The 13,808-nt window shown below is 47.3% G+C and overlaps 2 protein-coding genes across 5 annotated transcripts in view; one reads left to right on the top strand and one right to left on the bottom strand.

The window, feature by feature from the left end:
* Positions 1-790: 790 nt before the first annotated feature.
* uba5 (ubiquitin-like modifier activating enzyme 5) lies at positions 791-5,002 on the bottom strand. Of its 3 annotated transcripts, none has more exons than XM_049010469.1 (12): positions 4,690-5,002; positions 4,524-4,569; positions 4,323-4,412; positions 4,047-4,156; positions 3,590-3,676; positions 3,338-3,422; positions 2,820-2,924; positions 2,611-2,738; positions 2,310-2,445; positions 2,086-2,161; positions 1,802-1,908; positions 791-1,300 (listed from the first exon to the last, which is right to left on the bottom strand). In XM_049010469.1, exons 1-12 carry the CDS (start codon positions 4,854-4,856, stop codon positions 1,217-1,219), a joined length of 1,221 nt encoding a protein of 406 aa, XP_048866426.1. In that variant the 5' UTR covers positions 4,857-5,002; the 3' UTR covers positions 791-1,216. The 3 variants fall into 3 exon arrangements, with proteins under 3 accessions (XP_048866426.1, XP_048866425.1, XP_048866427.1); XM_049010468.1 differs by having other exon boundaries at positions 791-1,303; positions 4,690-4,998; XM_049010470.1 differs by lacking the exon at positions 4,690-5,002 and having other exon boundaries at positions 791-1,303; positions 4,328-4,412; positions 4,524-4,544.
* A 192-nt stretch (positions 5,003-5,194) lies between these two features.
* Positions 5,195-13,808, top strand: part of acad11 (acyl-CoA dehydrogenase family, member 11) — a 29,522-nt gene continuing 20,908 nt past the window's right edge. The window contains exons 1-9 of one of the 2 annotated variants that reach the window (XR_007397382.1): positions 5,195-5,422; positions 5,763-5,862; positions 6,377-6,502; positions 6,634-6,795; positions 9,059-9,223; positions 9,508-9,649; positions 9,811-9,932; positions 11,915-12,021; positions 12,261-12,390. Coding sequence is in view for 1 of the 2 variants with exons in the window: in XM_049010466.1 (XP_048866423.1) it covers positions 5,301-5,422; positions 5,763-5,862; positions 6,377-6,502; positions 6,634-6,795; positions 9,059-9,223; positions 9,508-9,649; positions 9,811-9,932; positions 11,915-12,021; positions 12,261-12,390 (1,176 nt within the window). In the remaining variant the exon portion in view is untranslated. The remainder of the gene's footprint in view (positions 5,423-5,762; positions 5,863-6,376; positions 6,503-6,633; positions 6,796-9,058; positions 9,224-9,507; positions 9,650-9,810; positions 9,933-11,914; positions 12,022-12,260; positions 12,391-13,808) is intronic. The other variant, XM_049010466.1, reaches the window with a different exon arrangement.

Here is a 13,808-nt window from a genome sequence, read left to right as displayed (position 1 = left end):
AAATATGTCTGTTCACATCTGGCATTTACATATGATTGTAATCGGATCTCACTTTTCCACACTTATTTAAAAAAGCATGTAAATTGCTTCCGTATGCAAAATCTGCCAAACATTAAGAGAAGGAGAAGAATTCAAGAATGTGGTCTTAGCGATCGGATCTAACTGTCCTCAATGCATCTTTGGTGCGTTTCCAGCTGTAAGTAGCGCTGTCCACTTCTGATTGGATCACCCAGGACGCCTGTTAATACAAGGTCATGGTGAGGTCACCTTGTAACACAACCCTAATTAACTGATATACGATCTGTGTGCAGACTGCAAAAGAGTGGCTGGACATGTAGGGCAAGCTGACCAATCGGGCAACTGCCCAATCAAAGCACACTGGGCTCATCGGGGTGGGGCTTAAAAACTCCCTGTTTCAGAGATACAGACAGAGTGAATAGAGATGCACAGCATGTGGAAAAATAGATGTAAATCTATTCTAGTAGACCCACAAAATAAAACCATGAAAATATGGACCTGGTCTGGGATGAGGGGCACAGCCCTCTCTGGAAAGCTGGGGCCAGGCCAGGACTGCAGGGAAAACCAGACTTACGGAGGACCACTCAGCCAACCACATGCTGGTCCACTGGAACCAGTCTCTTCCTCTCTCCCTCATACACACTCACACACGGTGCCCCCTGGTGGTCACACAGTGTGCCACTCCAGCTGATAAAACACTACCACCCGGATGGGCATCAGTGGGGTAACAGATAGCGACTGGCCAACAGATTTCAGACTCTGCCCTAAAGTGTACACTGGCTTCTTTTTGCATTTTAATCAGTGTTATCAGTGTTAAACTGCACACAGGAGGGAGGACAGGTATCATTAATACACAGCAGGAGCAAATGCCAGCATGACGTCTACGGCCTAGACAGCTGGAGGTCTGGGATTCCTCTGTGTCGTCTGGCCGTTATGCTGAGCCGAGTAACAGGCAGGTAATTACAGTACAGCGATTAACTAGGAGGGACGTCCTTAATAATTAATGGGAAACGGACTTAAGCATGAGATAAGTCTTTTTATGTCAAGACAGAAATACAGTCCTTAAGACCAGAACTCTAGCCAGTTGCACTGATGCTCCGCTTTTTCTTGCCGTCAGTCAATAAGCAAAGATTTTTACATCTTTCTGAACACGTTTCTGGTGCCCTCAGTCGGATGGGTTGTTTCCCTGTTGCTATGGCTACATCTGCCTCATCTGAGCCATGAGATCCTCCAAGCTCTGGTCCGTCTCCGGGACTGTGTCCTCGTCAGGCCCCGGTGTGGCCTTCTGTGGGGGGTGCAGGTGCGGTGGGCATAAAACAGGTGAAGAATCAGAGTCATTTACAGGAATTTGACCAATCGGGGGTGTCAATTGGACATATTCATGACATATTTAACAATGATAGATTTAAATCTGCAAATTAAAAGTTACTGACTTATTACAGTGTCAAAGTTCTAAGCATATTAAGTCAAATTGGCCATTCGTATTTCCTTTTCAAGCTAAGCACACCTGCAAATCATTTCCTGTCTGAACAGACATCTGGACCGATTGGCCAGGGTTACAGTATTCAAAATGACGTTATTGGTGAGGTGGAATTTACCATGGAAGGGGAATTAAAGCCATATGGCCCATTCAACAGAGGATGATTTCCTTAAATGATTCTTTCTGTTCTGCTTTTATGGAACTGAAACATGAACTAGGAAAAGGTGGCAGCATTGATCTTTGAACGGAAGGAACCAATCTGCGATGCGGGGGGGGGGGGGGGGGGGGGGGGGGTGAACTGACCTCTTCAGGGATGGTGTATGCCACGGTGATCCCCTCAGGGAGGTCTGGCACTGGACCTGAGGCAGCCTTAAGCTCCTCCTCCGTTACCTCGGAGACCAGCTCTATGCCTGTTGAAGACAGATATTCATTCAGTACAGCGATAAATAATCAGCTGTGATCAGAGTGTGTCGGTTTTGCTTTTTTCAAATGTTGGTGTGATGTACATGTAATCAGCAGGCAGAATGATCAGGGCAAGTTGGATTGGTTACGTGATAACAGTCCTGCCTGGAGAGATGCACACCCACCCCACTCATTTTCCTCATGAACCACCTGCTCCTCCTCTTCGACCACTTCCTGTTTTGGCCGTTCCACTTCCTTCTTCTGTGGGGGGAGCGCGGCGTGTTGAGGGATTATTTCAAAAACACATTAAAACAGAACCACCTAAATCATTCAGTATAAAATCTAAAGTCTTACTAGTTAATTCTTATTACAAAACGGCAAATACAGATAAATATATGAAGCCCCTCACCCGGAACTCCTCCTGCCTCCTCCGGCAGTAGCGGTCCTCGCACTGTGGATTGGCCTTCATGGACATGCTGGGGAAGAAATCCTGCATGGCGTTGTAGCCCAGATAGTGGCTGACTGTCCCAAAGCGCAGGAGGTACCTGAGCAGGAACACCGGTCACGCCCGGCCAACACCCCCCTCCCCCCAAATCCAATCAGGAACATCCAATCAGCATGCTGCACTATGAAAATGACATCATCCTGCTTCCTAAGCAAAGACGCTAAGCAGGTTAGCCTGTGTCACAGTGACTAAGCTAACGACTCACTTAAGGACGTTCTGCACCAGGATGCCAGCTACCACGCCCATGGTGGTGGGTAGGCTGGCGGCACACACGCCCTCCCTCTTCAGCGTTTTCTCGTCGATGTTTGCTGCTACCACGAGGGGAGGGGCACACTGGTGTAGGAAGGGCACAGCTAAGTAAATGAAGCAGATTATCGAGCAGTGTGACGGTGGGTCCTGTAGCCAATGGCGTACCGCGAAGCAGGCCGTTTCCCCGGGGATGATGAGCTGGATGTGTCCTGACACAGCATTCTCGCTGACCCCCGACTCCATCCAAATCTGGCCCAGCTCGTTGCAGGCCTGCAGGAGTGTGTAGATGTGGCACTCAGGAGCGCATTACACACTTCTCCAAAGCATAGCGTGCACTCAAGCTAAACTGCGTCAGTAAATTATCCCTCTGAAGTAATGAAAATGGGGGTGTGACAATTATTTCAGAAAACATTTATATACAATTACATTTCTTTTGCATTTAGCAGATGCTGGGGTTAAGGGCCTTGCTGGAGGCCTCAACAGTGACATCACTCTGCCGACCCTGGGATTTGAACTAGTGACCTTCCGATCACAGGCACAGCATCCTAACCCGCTGAACCACACATAGTCAATGATTAATGGACAAATACAAATCCCATTTAGAAACTAGATCAGCAAAAACCCCAATCATTGGCAGAGATGATCCCTTGTGTTTTATGTGGTTGAACAGGCGGGGCTCTCACCGCATTAATGGCCATGCGAGCCTCGAAGTTGTCCACGCAGCTCAGTACCAGGTCCACGGGTGATCCTTCCTGAAGCCCCCCGTGACTGTGAGACACAGAGGAGGCAGCTGATGATGACAGCAGAGGACCACCCAAACCGTTTTAATGGGTCCGATGTTACAGTGAAGCACGATGTTCCACAAAGCAGTACAAGGGCTCTGCTGAAGCACCGGTTGAATCCCATGGGGGCGGAGCCTGGGTTGCATCGCTCACCTAATACGCTCCATGAAGTGCGTGAAGTTGTCCATGGTCGTGATGTTGTAGTTGTGGGTTTCGAACACCACGTCTGGGTTTATGTTCCTGGGTGGACATTTAAGGACAGAGGGGGAGCAAATGGAGATGAAATGTCAACACCAGCGGATCAGCAGATCCTGGAGGCTCCGCAAAGCGATCATCCAATGAGCCACAACCTGTCAAACCGTGGACACTTACAGAACAGCAAAACACTATATGTTTCCCTAAGGGTGCTTAACAAGAGGAAGGCAAAAGCTTCTTTCCTGTATATTTATGTCTTTGTGTAATTTCATTCTGCGCTGTCATCTTTGTCAGTTAAAATAAGCAATAATATATAAAGCTGAAAAAACAAAACATGAATGCATAATATGATTTTATCAAGAGAACGGGGGATTAACCCAGGCGGCTTCCTCTGCTCGGTGCACTGACCACTCACCTCAGTGTGTGTTCAGCAGCTTCCACTTTGCTCAGTCCAGCCTGATGGGGCTGAAAGAAGAGCCTGTTCATGTTGGCAAGTTCCACCTTGTCATAGTCGAAGAGGAGCAACTGCAGCACAAAACAAAGAGAAAATAAGCATGATTTGATGATGAAATGCATCGCTTAAACACCAACCTCAAATTACTACACGTTTACGGAATCCGCTCTACCAGTACTCAGAACCAAAAATGTCTCTGTACGTAATGTTTGTAAATTAAATAAAAGTGTCTATTACCTTACCGATTCCACATCTTGTGAGCATTTCGGCAGTAACGCTCCCGACGCCCCCGACTCCAACAACTGCTACCGTATATGTGCGGATTTTCTGTAAGGAAAGGACGTGTAAAATACACAGACGTTTCCCTTCTCTGCCAAAGTAAGCAGAATACAGTAATCAAGCTACGAGAGATAAGTGGGACATCGTTGTCCTTCCTACCTCGTAGTCTTCAACAATGCCCATCCTTTTCAATGCCATGAGACGACTGGGAAGGAAAGCAATAGATAAACATTAACAAATCGCGTATGAACCGCAACACAGATTATTTAACTGAGGTCGTGCTCAGTGGATCACCAACACGGCACATGTATGCAGCGCCTATCACCTGTAAGGATTGCTGTCCACCACTTCAGCGCTCATCTTCTCGATTCTGGGTCTGTGATGACCATGACTGTCATCACCATCGCTCCCGGAACATTGCCTTAGATTACATTTTAGCAACTCATTCTCCAGTTCTTGGACTCTCAGCTTCAGTTCTTCCACAGTCGCCATTTTAACGCCACCTTTCACCTTATTAACACTAAGATCGCTGGAAAATTAATACAGATTCCCACGCCTCTCCCCAATCCTTATGACACGTCTGCACTACAGGCACTTCAATGGCTTATTTGGAGCTCCGCTATAATTCGTCCGACTAGAAACAACATCGAAAGTTCCTACCTCAAATTTAATGCACTTTCGATGTATCCCAAATTATTTTAACACATTTTCAATATAAACCAAATCATACAAAGATAAAACAAAACATCTTTCTATAGTACCACAAAATTATTCGTAATTGGTCAAAGTTTTCAAGTGGAATCAGAAATGGTGTTACCCGGAATCTGTGCATGACTGTACTTTGCCCCGGACTTTCAACTCTCTGTCCTCTGGTTCCCGATTTAAGCGACAAGCATTACTAAAGTTTTCTGTTATCGGATACCTGTTATACTAAATATGGACGAGGAAACAACCGCTGTCCGGGAGCAGCATCAGTTTAACATCGCGAATTTACAGAAGTATTTGTCGGATAAATTACGGGACATTAACAGCGGGACATTCCGCGTCAAGCAGTATGGGTAGGTATCTGGTATTGTGATGAAATGTGCAATATTATATAATATAATACAAGGTTGACATGGCTCACGCATCTGGTGTGACATTCAAGCTTTCTGACTATCAAGATCACAAGAAATCTTACTGCAAATTTTATTTTTATTCCATTATAAACTTAAAATTAGCTACATCAAAAGTGTTAGGGTAGTTTGTAAACCGTACAAATTATTGACAAGGTAACAAAGCTGTTACATACATGTACGTGTGTGTACAGACTAGTCTCTAACTGAAAATCTCACGGCAGCCAGCTGACCAAAGTTGGCAACCCTCATAATAACTTCTTGTGCCTGTGGTTTTCTGCAGAAAAGGACAGTCCAACCCCACATTTCTTCTGCAGACGTCTAAACGGAGATACGTCCTCAGAAAGAAACCTCCGGGAGAGCTGCTTCCTGGAGCTCACAAGGTGTGTTGCTCTTGGATGTGCGCTTAACATTATATCTTCTGAATCGCCTGGCAAAGCTATGAGCTGCCCGTTCATTGCTTGATCAAAGAATTAGATACTTTAGACTAATATCTTGCAGTGGCATGTAGCTTCATGCATATATTCTTACAAACAGGTGATATAGAAATCCCCATAATGTAAATGTGTAACAGGTTAGGAAGAATAGCATGTGCATGACATCGTTATTGTTTTCTGAATGTTACTAAAGCGACGTCCGCAAGATGGAGACAGAGCAATGGGAAATAACTATTGCTAGTGCAGTCGCAAGAACTTTTAAGCTTAGTCACCCCAGCGTGACTTCTCCGCTGTGTAAGAATATTACATTGAATGGTTGCTTCAAACATGTGTCTTTATGCAAATGATGGCAGTTTATTTAGGCTTTTTTCCCCAAGTGAAGTGGGAATGGGGTTTTGCGTGATCCCTCTAGGATCAGTCTATTTACCGTTAAACGACTGCATGCTGCTCATGCGCACAGGTGGACAGGGAGTATCGCGTGCAGAAGGCCTTGTTTGGAACGGGGTTTCCCGTGCCGGAGCCCCTGCTGTTCTGCGCAGACAAGTCGGTTATCGGCACTGAGTTCTACGTCATGGAGCACGTGCAGGTGCGAATTAACTGGTACCTTCCATAATCTCACAGCGAGGCTTGTCGTGTCTCGGCTCTTTTTTGAGATAATGGGCAAACATTATCCATGTACAATATAATCTGTATTTTAATGAAGCAGAGCCTTTGCAGGGCCGCATTTTCAGGGACATCCGGCTTCCTGGGCTGAGTGTGGCGGAGAAGGTGGCTCTGTACGTGGCTGCGGCAGAGGTCTTGGCCAAGTTGCATTCCCTGGACCTGGCTGCTCTGGGGCTTGGAGACTACGGAAGAGGTCCTGGCTACTGCAGGAGACAGGTAGATGAGGACTGGGTGGTGTGGAGCTTCGGTCGGGCCAGGTTTCTAGCTTGTGTGAGTTTTTCTTTGAAGAGTTTCCTTGTGAGCATCGCTGTGGGTAGGGCTGCACAATCTAGGGCTGTTTCTCAATACTGAGAACGCAAAGATCGTGTTCTTGGCAAGATCATGCGTGACGTACAATTCCAGGCTGTATCCCAGTTCAGGGGCTGCATTCTCTGAAAACTGCATTTGGTGGCCGAATGCTGTCCTATCAAATGCGGCCTAGAAATGTCCTCCTTTTCCAGCAAAGGTTCCACCCGATGGATCCTTCATGGCCTAATCTATACCAAAATTAATTGTGTGGTGATCATGAAGGCGGGTGTTTCTCAATATGCTTACTTGACCATACTTGTGTTTTCACATACCTGTTTTAGGCCATCTTCCATTGCCAAAGACCAGTTCCAAGGTTAGTACAGAGGACGGTAAACATCTGAAGATCTTGGTCTTGCTCCACCCCAAATATCAAAGATGCATTGGTTGCATCCTTGCCAAACCAGACCAATCCCATGATTCATTGCAGCCCAAGTTCGTTATTGGAAGGCAAGTTGGCAAGACCGGTCTTGCCATGACCGCAAGTATGATCTTTGCGTTCTTGGTATTGGGAAACACCCGGTGTGTCCCAGCTAGGAGCCACAGTTTGTGATGCACGAATAAAGGTAGAAACAGCTAGTGACACAAATAGGAAATTATCCTTAGGTGAGACCGTAGCTGTGCCCAAAATCAGGGGCTGCATCCTTCAAAGGTCGAATGGAAAGCATCAGCAAGTGGAAAGGTCTGACCATTATCCGCTGTTCCCGCCATTCCCCTTTGAGCCACAAAGCTCCCGTCTGGTTGTCTAGACGACACACTCACTTTACCTCTGGGCAATGAATCTTGGGATATATTGGCCATCCATGGGGTGGATCCCTTGCGACTCGGCAAAAGGAGGGTGCATTTCTAAACTGCACTTGAAGGTGCCTTCCAAATGGGACAGCCTTGTCGTAACCCTGCGACACATTTGGTCTTCAAATGCAGCCTTACAAGGGTAATTCAGACGCAGCCTATCCCATCTGACGCTTTCTGTTCGACCTTCAAAAAATGCAACCTACAAAGCCTGCGCCCACTTAGACTGTGTCATTCGAAGGATGCAGGTCCTGAAGTGGGACACAGCTCCAGTGCTCAAGATCAGAAGTACGGAGGACAGCAAAAATCCCCAGATGTTGTTCTTGCTCAGCCCCAGATATCAAGGATACATGGGTTGCATCCTTGCCAGCAAGAACAATCCCATAATTCATTGTGTCCCAAGTTTGTTCTTGGGACGCGAGTTAGCAAGAACGCTCTTGCCAAGAACACGAGTACGATCTTTGCATTTTTGGTTAAAAAAGCATCCTAGGTTGCCATTTGGGTACTGGGTGACCACGCCTCGCGGTTTGCGTAGCCTAATGTCCAGTTGACCATCCATCAGAGCTCCTGCACAGGCCCCCGGTGTGTTTCCTCATTTTGGCTTCTTTTCATGAGGCTGTGGCTCTTGGGGCCTCATTGCAGTGTCAAGTGCAGCTATTAAAAGTCGGGCTCCACTGTGCAGTCTGCCAGCCTGGTGGCTGTTCGCCCAGTGAATGTTTATTTCCTGGACAGCTAGTTAAATGGAAAAATGAAAGGGGAAGGTGGAACAGTGGTTTGCCGAGTTATATTTTGGCCTCATACCTCCAAGTTTGCATGTTCCCTTTAGTTTCTAGAACTATCCATCAAAGAGCCCCTCTTAAAAAGAACACATATAGGATGATTGATTCTTTGAAAGGTTTAGTTAATGACATAGAGTAATAAACTGGCAGTTCAGGACCAAAAACAGTTAAAACTTCACCGCATGATACCAATTTTCTTTTCGCCCAGTCCCCCAAATTTAGTAAATTTTGATAAATTGGAAAAATAATTGAGGACCCCTGGTGTAGAGGATATGGAGCTGGATTTGTAATCCAGAAGCTGAAGCTTCAGGGTGGACGACTGGCCTTGTTGTACTTTTGCCAGTATTGGTTTGGAATTACAGTGTGCAGTACAATCACTGCATGATTGAATTCAATGGGAATCGATGAATTTACCAGTGAAAAAGTCAGGGGGCTGATTGCCACAATAACTCACAATGAGTTTTGAAACCTTTTTGTCATCACAAGAAACAGGAATGTGGAAATAAAGTTTAAGAAACTCTGTAGCATTAAAGCTGTAAGAAGGTTCATGGCATCTCTTCCAGGTGTCCACTTGGACAAAACAGTACAGAGCCTCCAGCCACAGGGACATCCCTGCTATGGATCGGCTATCTGATTGGCTCATGAATAATTTGCCGACCAATGACAGCGAAGTCACACTTGTCCACGGGGACTTCCGGGTGGACAACCTCATCTTTCATCCCACCGAGGTACGTAATGTCAACTCTGAGGCTAAAAGTCTGAGCAGTTCGGATACCACCAAGACAAAGGATTCAGGATGTCATTTTTATCTTATCGAAATACTCTTTGATTGACTATGGTAGTGTTTTTCATTGGGGACCCTCAGATGGACCACATTTTTACTCCCCCCCCCCCCCCCCCCAGCAAAAACATGGATTGTTTGGGGGTCCCCGAACACTGGTTTGGAAAGCCCTGCACTATGATATGTGATGATACTTTATTCTGGCTCAGTCTTCCCTCACTTCCTCCCCAGGCCCGTGTGCTGGCGGTGCTGGACTGGGAGCTCTCCACCACCGGCCAGCCCCTGGCGGACCTGGCTTACTTCCTCATGCCCTTTTACTGGCCCAGTCACTTCAGCATCCTCGATTCTATGGGAGGCCTCGGGGGAGCGGAAGGTGCGTGTCCCTGTCGCCTGGTTGTCGCCAGCTTACGCCGCTCACCTCACCAGCTCACGGATGGATGGCCCAGTTCACCATTAGCATGGTTTACCTAGCAGTGTCTCAGGCTGACCTCCACAGCTGTCCCCACCGTCTTTCCTCTACGTGCTTTTTAACAGGTGGCCCCTCCCCCGAGGACCTCGCTGCTGTGTACAGCCGTTGCCGTGGGATACCGCCATCTCTCCCCCAGTGGAATTTTTTTCTCGCCCTCGCCATGTTCAAGATGGCGGGCATAGCTCAGGTATGGCCGTGGATGAACGGCGGCGGTTAGCTGGGCTCACCGCAGGGCACGAACGTCAGCCGGCAAAGCTGAGAGCAGACGGACGGACACGCTGGGTTCCCAGGCTCCTGATTGCCTCAGGCTGCTGTGTTGTTCCCCCTGATTATGGTGGGCGTGAGGGACTGTCACTAGGCATTCATCTTCGCTCTTTTTCGATCTGCCGCACCTGAATGTGTTTAACGGCCAGCCGTCCCTGGCAACCCCCTCACACGCAGGGCTTTGTATGACAATTCAAAGGCAATCAGTGGGCTTTTATCCTGCCACCCCCACCCATAAACATGTGCAGGTGCAACCTGAGAGGACGTGGTACGGATCAGGTCAGAGGCGCGGAAAGAAAATGATGCGACGGCACAGAAGAATGGGGACACTGCAGTGAATTTTTTTAACCATCTGGATCGTGTCAGAATTGGTGTTAAAATTGGCAGATGCTGGCTTATCTAAATGTCAGGTGCTGACAGGAGAAATGGCTTGGATACCCACTGGTGGGCGGGGCTACTGTGCACTGTCTGTTGCTGGGGAAAAAGGGGGCTGACGGTTATGGTGTGATTGGGCATTATGAGAGCTGAAGCGGGGTCTGCGAGCAGTGGGGTCTGCGAGCAGTGGGGTCTGCGAGCAGTGGGGTCTGCGAGCAGTGGGGTCTGCGAGCAGTGGGGTCTGCGAGCAGTGGGGTCTGCGAGCAGTGGGGTCTGCGAGCAGTGGGGTCACTGGACCTGACGTGGGGTCACTGTCGTCTGTGGGATGCATGAAGCCAACTCTTTGCCTATGATGCTTTTGGCAGGCCTGTTAACATTCAGAGAGAACAGGCTTCATAGTTTCATTGTACTGCTGTATCATTTCTTCTCTAGGGCTGAGCAACATGACAATTTTTATCAGTAATTGACGATATCAGACAAGTAACCCGATGTGCAAAAGTCTTAAGCAGGCAAAGAAAATGTTTAGACTATCCTCATGTTGGTGTAAAACTATATCATGCCTGTCAAAGTGTGTCAGCTTAGCCATTTCAGAACCTCTGCTAAAATCATCCTAGTATTTCCAGCGACCATCCAGTGCAGCCATGCATTTTTTGACTTGGCCACTAGCACAGCTCATACAGCTAGTCAATCTGTCACTGCCTTTTTTAACCAATATATTTAATTGATCAATATATATAATTATATTATTTATTATATATTTAATTATTTATTTGAGCTGTTGGTGAAATTTAACAAAATCATGGAACGGCTGAGGTGCCCCTGAGGAGAAGTTTGGGAACTGAAGCGGTGTTCATCCAGCCATCCGACTAGATATCAGTGACTTTTTAGAAAACAGAAGAAATGGTTACTAGTTTTTATTGTGTTACTCTTAATTTGCACACGTTCTAGTGTTAAATTGTGTTTCTTTTTGCTCTAAGCCAAAGTACACTTGCTACCCAGATAAACAGCTTTGGACTGCCTAAGACTTTTGTAGGTATCCGACAGTCGGTACCCAACGGTTATTGTGCTTGTCAGGGAATAGGCTGAGGCTACACACAAAGCACGATGAAGATTTATGATGTTTATTTTAGTCGAGCCTAGAGCTGTATATGGGACCTTTTTTAAGATCCCACTCCCGCCAACATTTTGACGGTTCCTGCCTGCTGCTGCTGCAAGATATTTGACCCCCCCAGTCCGCTACATGTTTTAAAATCATAGTTGAATCTGGCCCACCAATCACCGTTTTCCACGATGATCCTAGTTTTCCAGACTGATGAAACGATCAGCACCACTAATGTTATTAAATGAATGAGTTATATATTACTTTTTTAGATATGGCCCTGCCCTAGTCTGCATGTTGAGCTGGTCTGTACACTCTGATGCCGTATTCTGCTCCTCCTGTCGTCTCTGACTTCTGTCTCTCCCTCCCTCTCTTTCTGCCTGTCTGCTTGCTTCCCTGTTGTCTCTTCGCTCTCCCTGCCACCCTGACAGGGCATCTATGCCCGCTTCCTGCTGGGAAACGCCAGCGCCACCGACGCCTACAAGTTTGGCCAGAGCGTGGAGCCGCTGGCAGAAGCAGGGCTGCGGATCGCTGAGGGGTTGGTGCATAAACTTCTTGAGTGTAATTCCCATAATCTGTCAGGCAGATGGCCTGGCACTAATGAAAACTGCTTTGTTTGATTATAAACCTCCATTCCAGGAGCGTCCTAATTACTTGACAGTCAGACTCGCTATTGCATAAGAAGGGTTTCTGAAAGTGCCCATTGTAATGAGGCCTGTTTGTCCAGCTGTGGTACATGCTGCCCTGTAAACCCTCGGCCCGTCTCTCCCATGGCAGCACCGAGGGATCCGCCTCCCCCACGTCCCTGGCCGGCCGCGAGCAGCTGTTCCAGATGACCCCCAAGGGCCGGGCCGTGCTCCACAAGGTCCAGCAGTTCATGAGGCAGCATGTGTTCCCTGCTCAGCAGGTCTGTGCCCATCAACCCTCTCCAGGCTTCTCCTGACATTCTGCATTTTATCACCGTAATATTTGTTGCTTTGCCCTTGTTTTAGATTCCAGCTAAATCATGTAGAAGATTAATTAGAAATGATGTCATATGTCATCGGTAGTTTATTGCCTGGATGAATGCAGGTGGAATAGAGACTGCATTGACTTGTAAGGTGGGCGTGGACGTCCTCAGGTGGGGCAGTCACATGACCAGCTCATCACATGACCTGTGGCTGTGTACCATTCTGTGTCCTGTTTTCCTCTAGCCCCAATCCCCGTAGCTCCTCCCCAAGACCCAATGCCCATTTTGTTTCTTATTTATCAGTCTTCCTTGCCAGTTTTTCAGACCCATCTCCCATCCTCAAAGCGCCGATCCTTGCTTTCATCCCCACGTCATGTGACACTCTCTGCTATTGTATGTATTTAAAAGTTGAAGCTGATACACTTTCTGGCGCTCGTCCTGTAAGGGCTGTATTAGCTACATCAGAGAGGGACCAGACGATACAGGTTTCTTGTGGCCGGAGAAACAGATGTACCGCGATCTTATTGTTTGGCCCCTTATTGTTCTGTGGTGTCTGCAGCCCAGAAGGATATTCTAACTGATGTTTTTAATGCTCCAGCCCATTGCACACAAACGGGTTTTGTTCCCGGAATACCGCCTCTTTGACACGGGCCTGTACATCCTGTTATTTTACATGGCCACATGGCCTTGACAGACAAAAGCTCCTCTCCCGTGAGTGCGAAGTGAGCGACGCCGTTTTCAGCGGCTGGCTGGGTTACACGGAGATCCGTTTCCCCCGTCGCGGTGCTGCCCTCAGCTCTGTGTGCAGAGGAGCCCACCCCTTTACCCTTGACGGCCGTCCGCTGGCTTGCCAAGGCCCTGAACGGTCTGGGAATCCGCATGACACAAAAGCATGCACAGGCTGCCACCCACTACTTTCCCGTCTTTTTTTTTTTACTTGTTTGTAAAATATTTCTACATTAGCTGTCATTGGCAATGCATATTTCGGTAGCATGCCCAATTAAGCTGTCACTTAGATTAAAAATATTATGGAGATTTACTTCAATAGGAGAATTACAGGCAGAGTTATAAATAAATGCGAAACAGGTTGAACAGCTGTACCCATCTGTTCTGAGTCATTAATAAAATAAAGAATGAATTCCTCTTCATGGCTGAATCACTGTCTTTTAAGCACCGTTTATCCACCCACCACGGTGCTTAATCCGTTCAGGAACTTGTGTGTGCTCTTCCAAAAGCTTGCGCCACTTTAAAGATCAACGTTCGATTGCGTGACAAATTGGTTCCATGCTCTCCTTTCATTTTCAGTCGAGGGTCTGACATTTCCCGCACCCCTAACACACTCAAAAGACACTATTTTGTGCCTGGTGCTTAATTGC

This window comes from Brienomyrus brachyistius, chromosome 4 (assembly GCF_023856365.1).
Source record: "Brienomyrus brachyistius isolate T26 chromosome 4, BBRACH_0.4, whole genome shotgun sequence".
Classification (NCBI taxonomy): Eukaryota; Metazoa; Chordata; class Actinopteri; order Osteoglossiformes; family Mormyridae; genus Brienomyrus; species Brienomyrus brachyistius.
The sequence above is the reverse complement of the archived record's forward strand: the minus strand, read 5'-3'. Positions and strand labels throughout refer to the sequence as shown.

Bases quoted from the DNA above. Each gene is read 5' to 3' on its own strand.
- uba5 (XM_049010468.1), bottom strand. From the start codon at position 4,856: ATGGCGACTGTGGAAGAACTGAAGCTGAGAGTCCAAGAACTGGAGAAT. The intron at 3,677-4,046 runs GTGAGTGGTCAG...ATGTCCACCCAG, and splicing joins GCTGCTGAACACACACTGAG to GAACATAAACCCAGACGTGG. The intron at 2,162-2,309 runs GTGAGGGGCTTC...CTCCCCCCACAG, and splicing joins GGAGGCAGGAGGAGTTCCGG to AAGAAGGAAGTGGAACGGCC.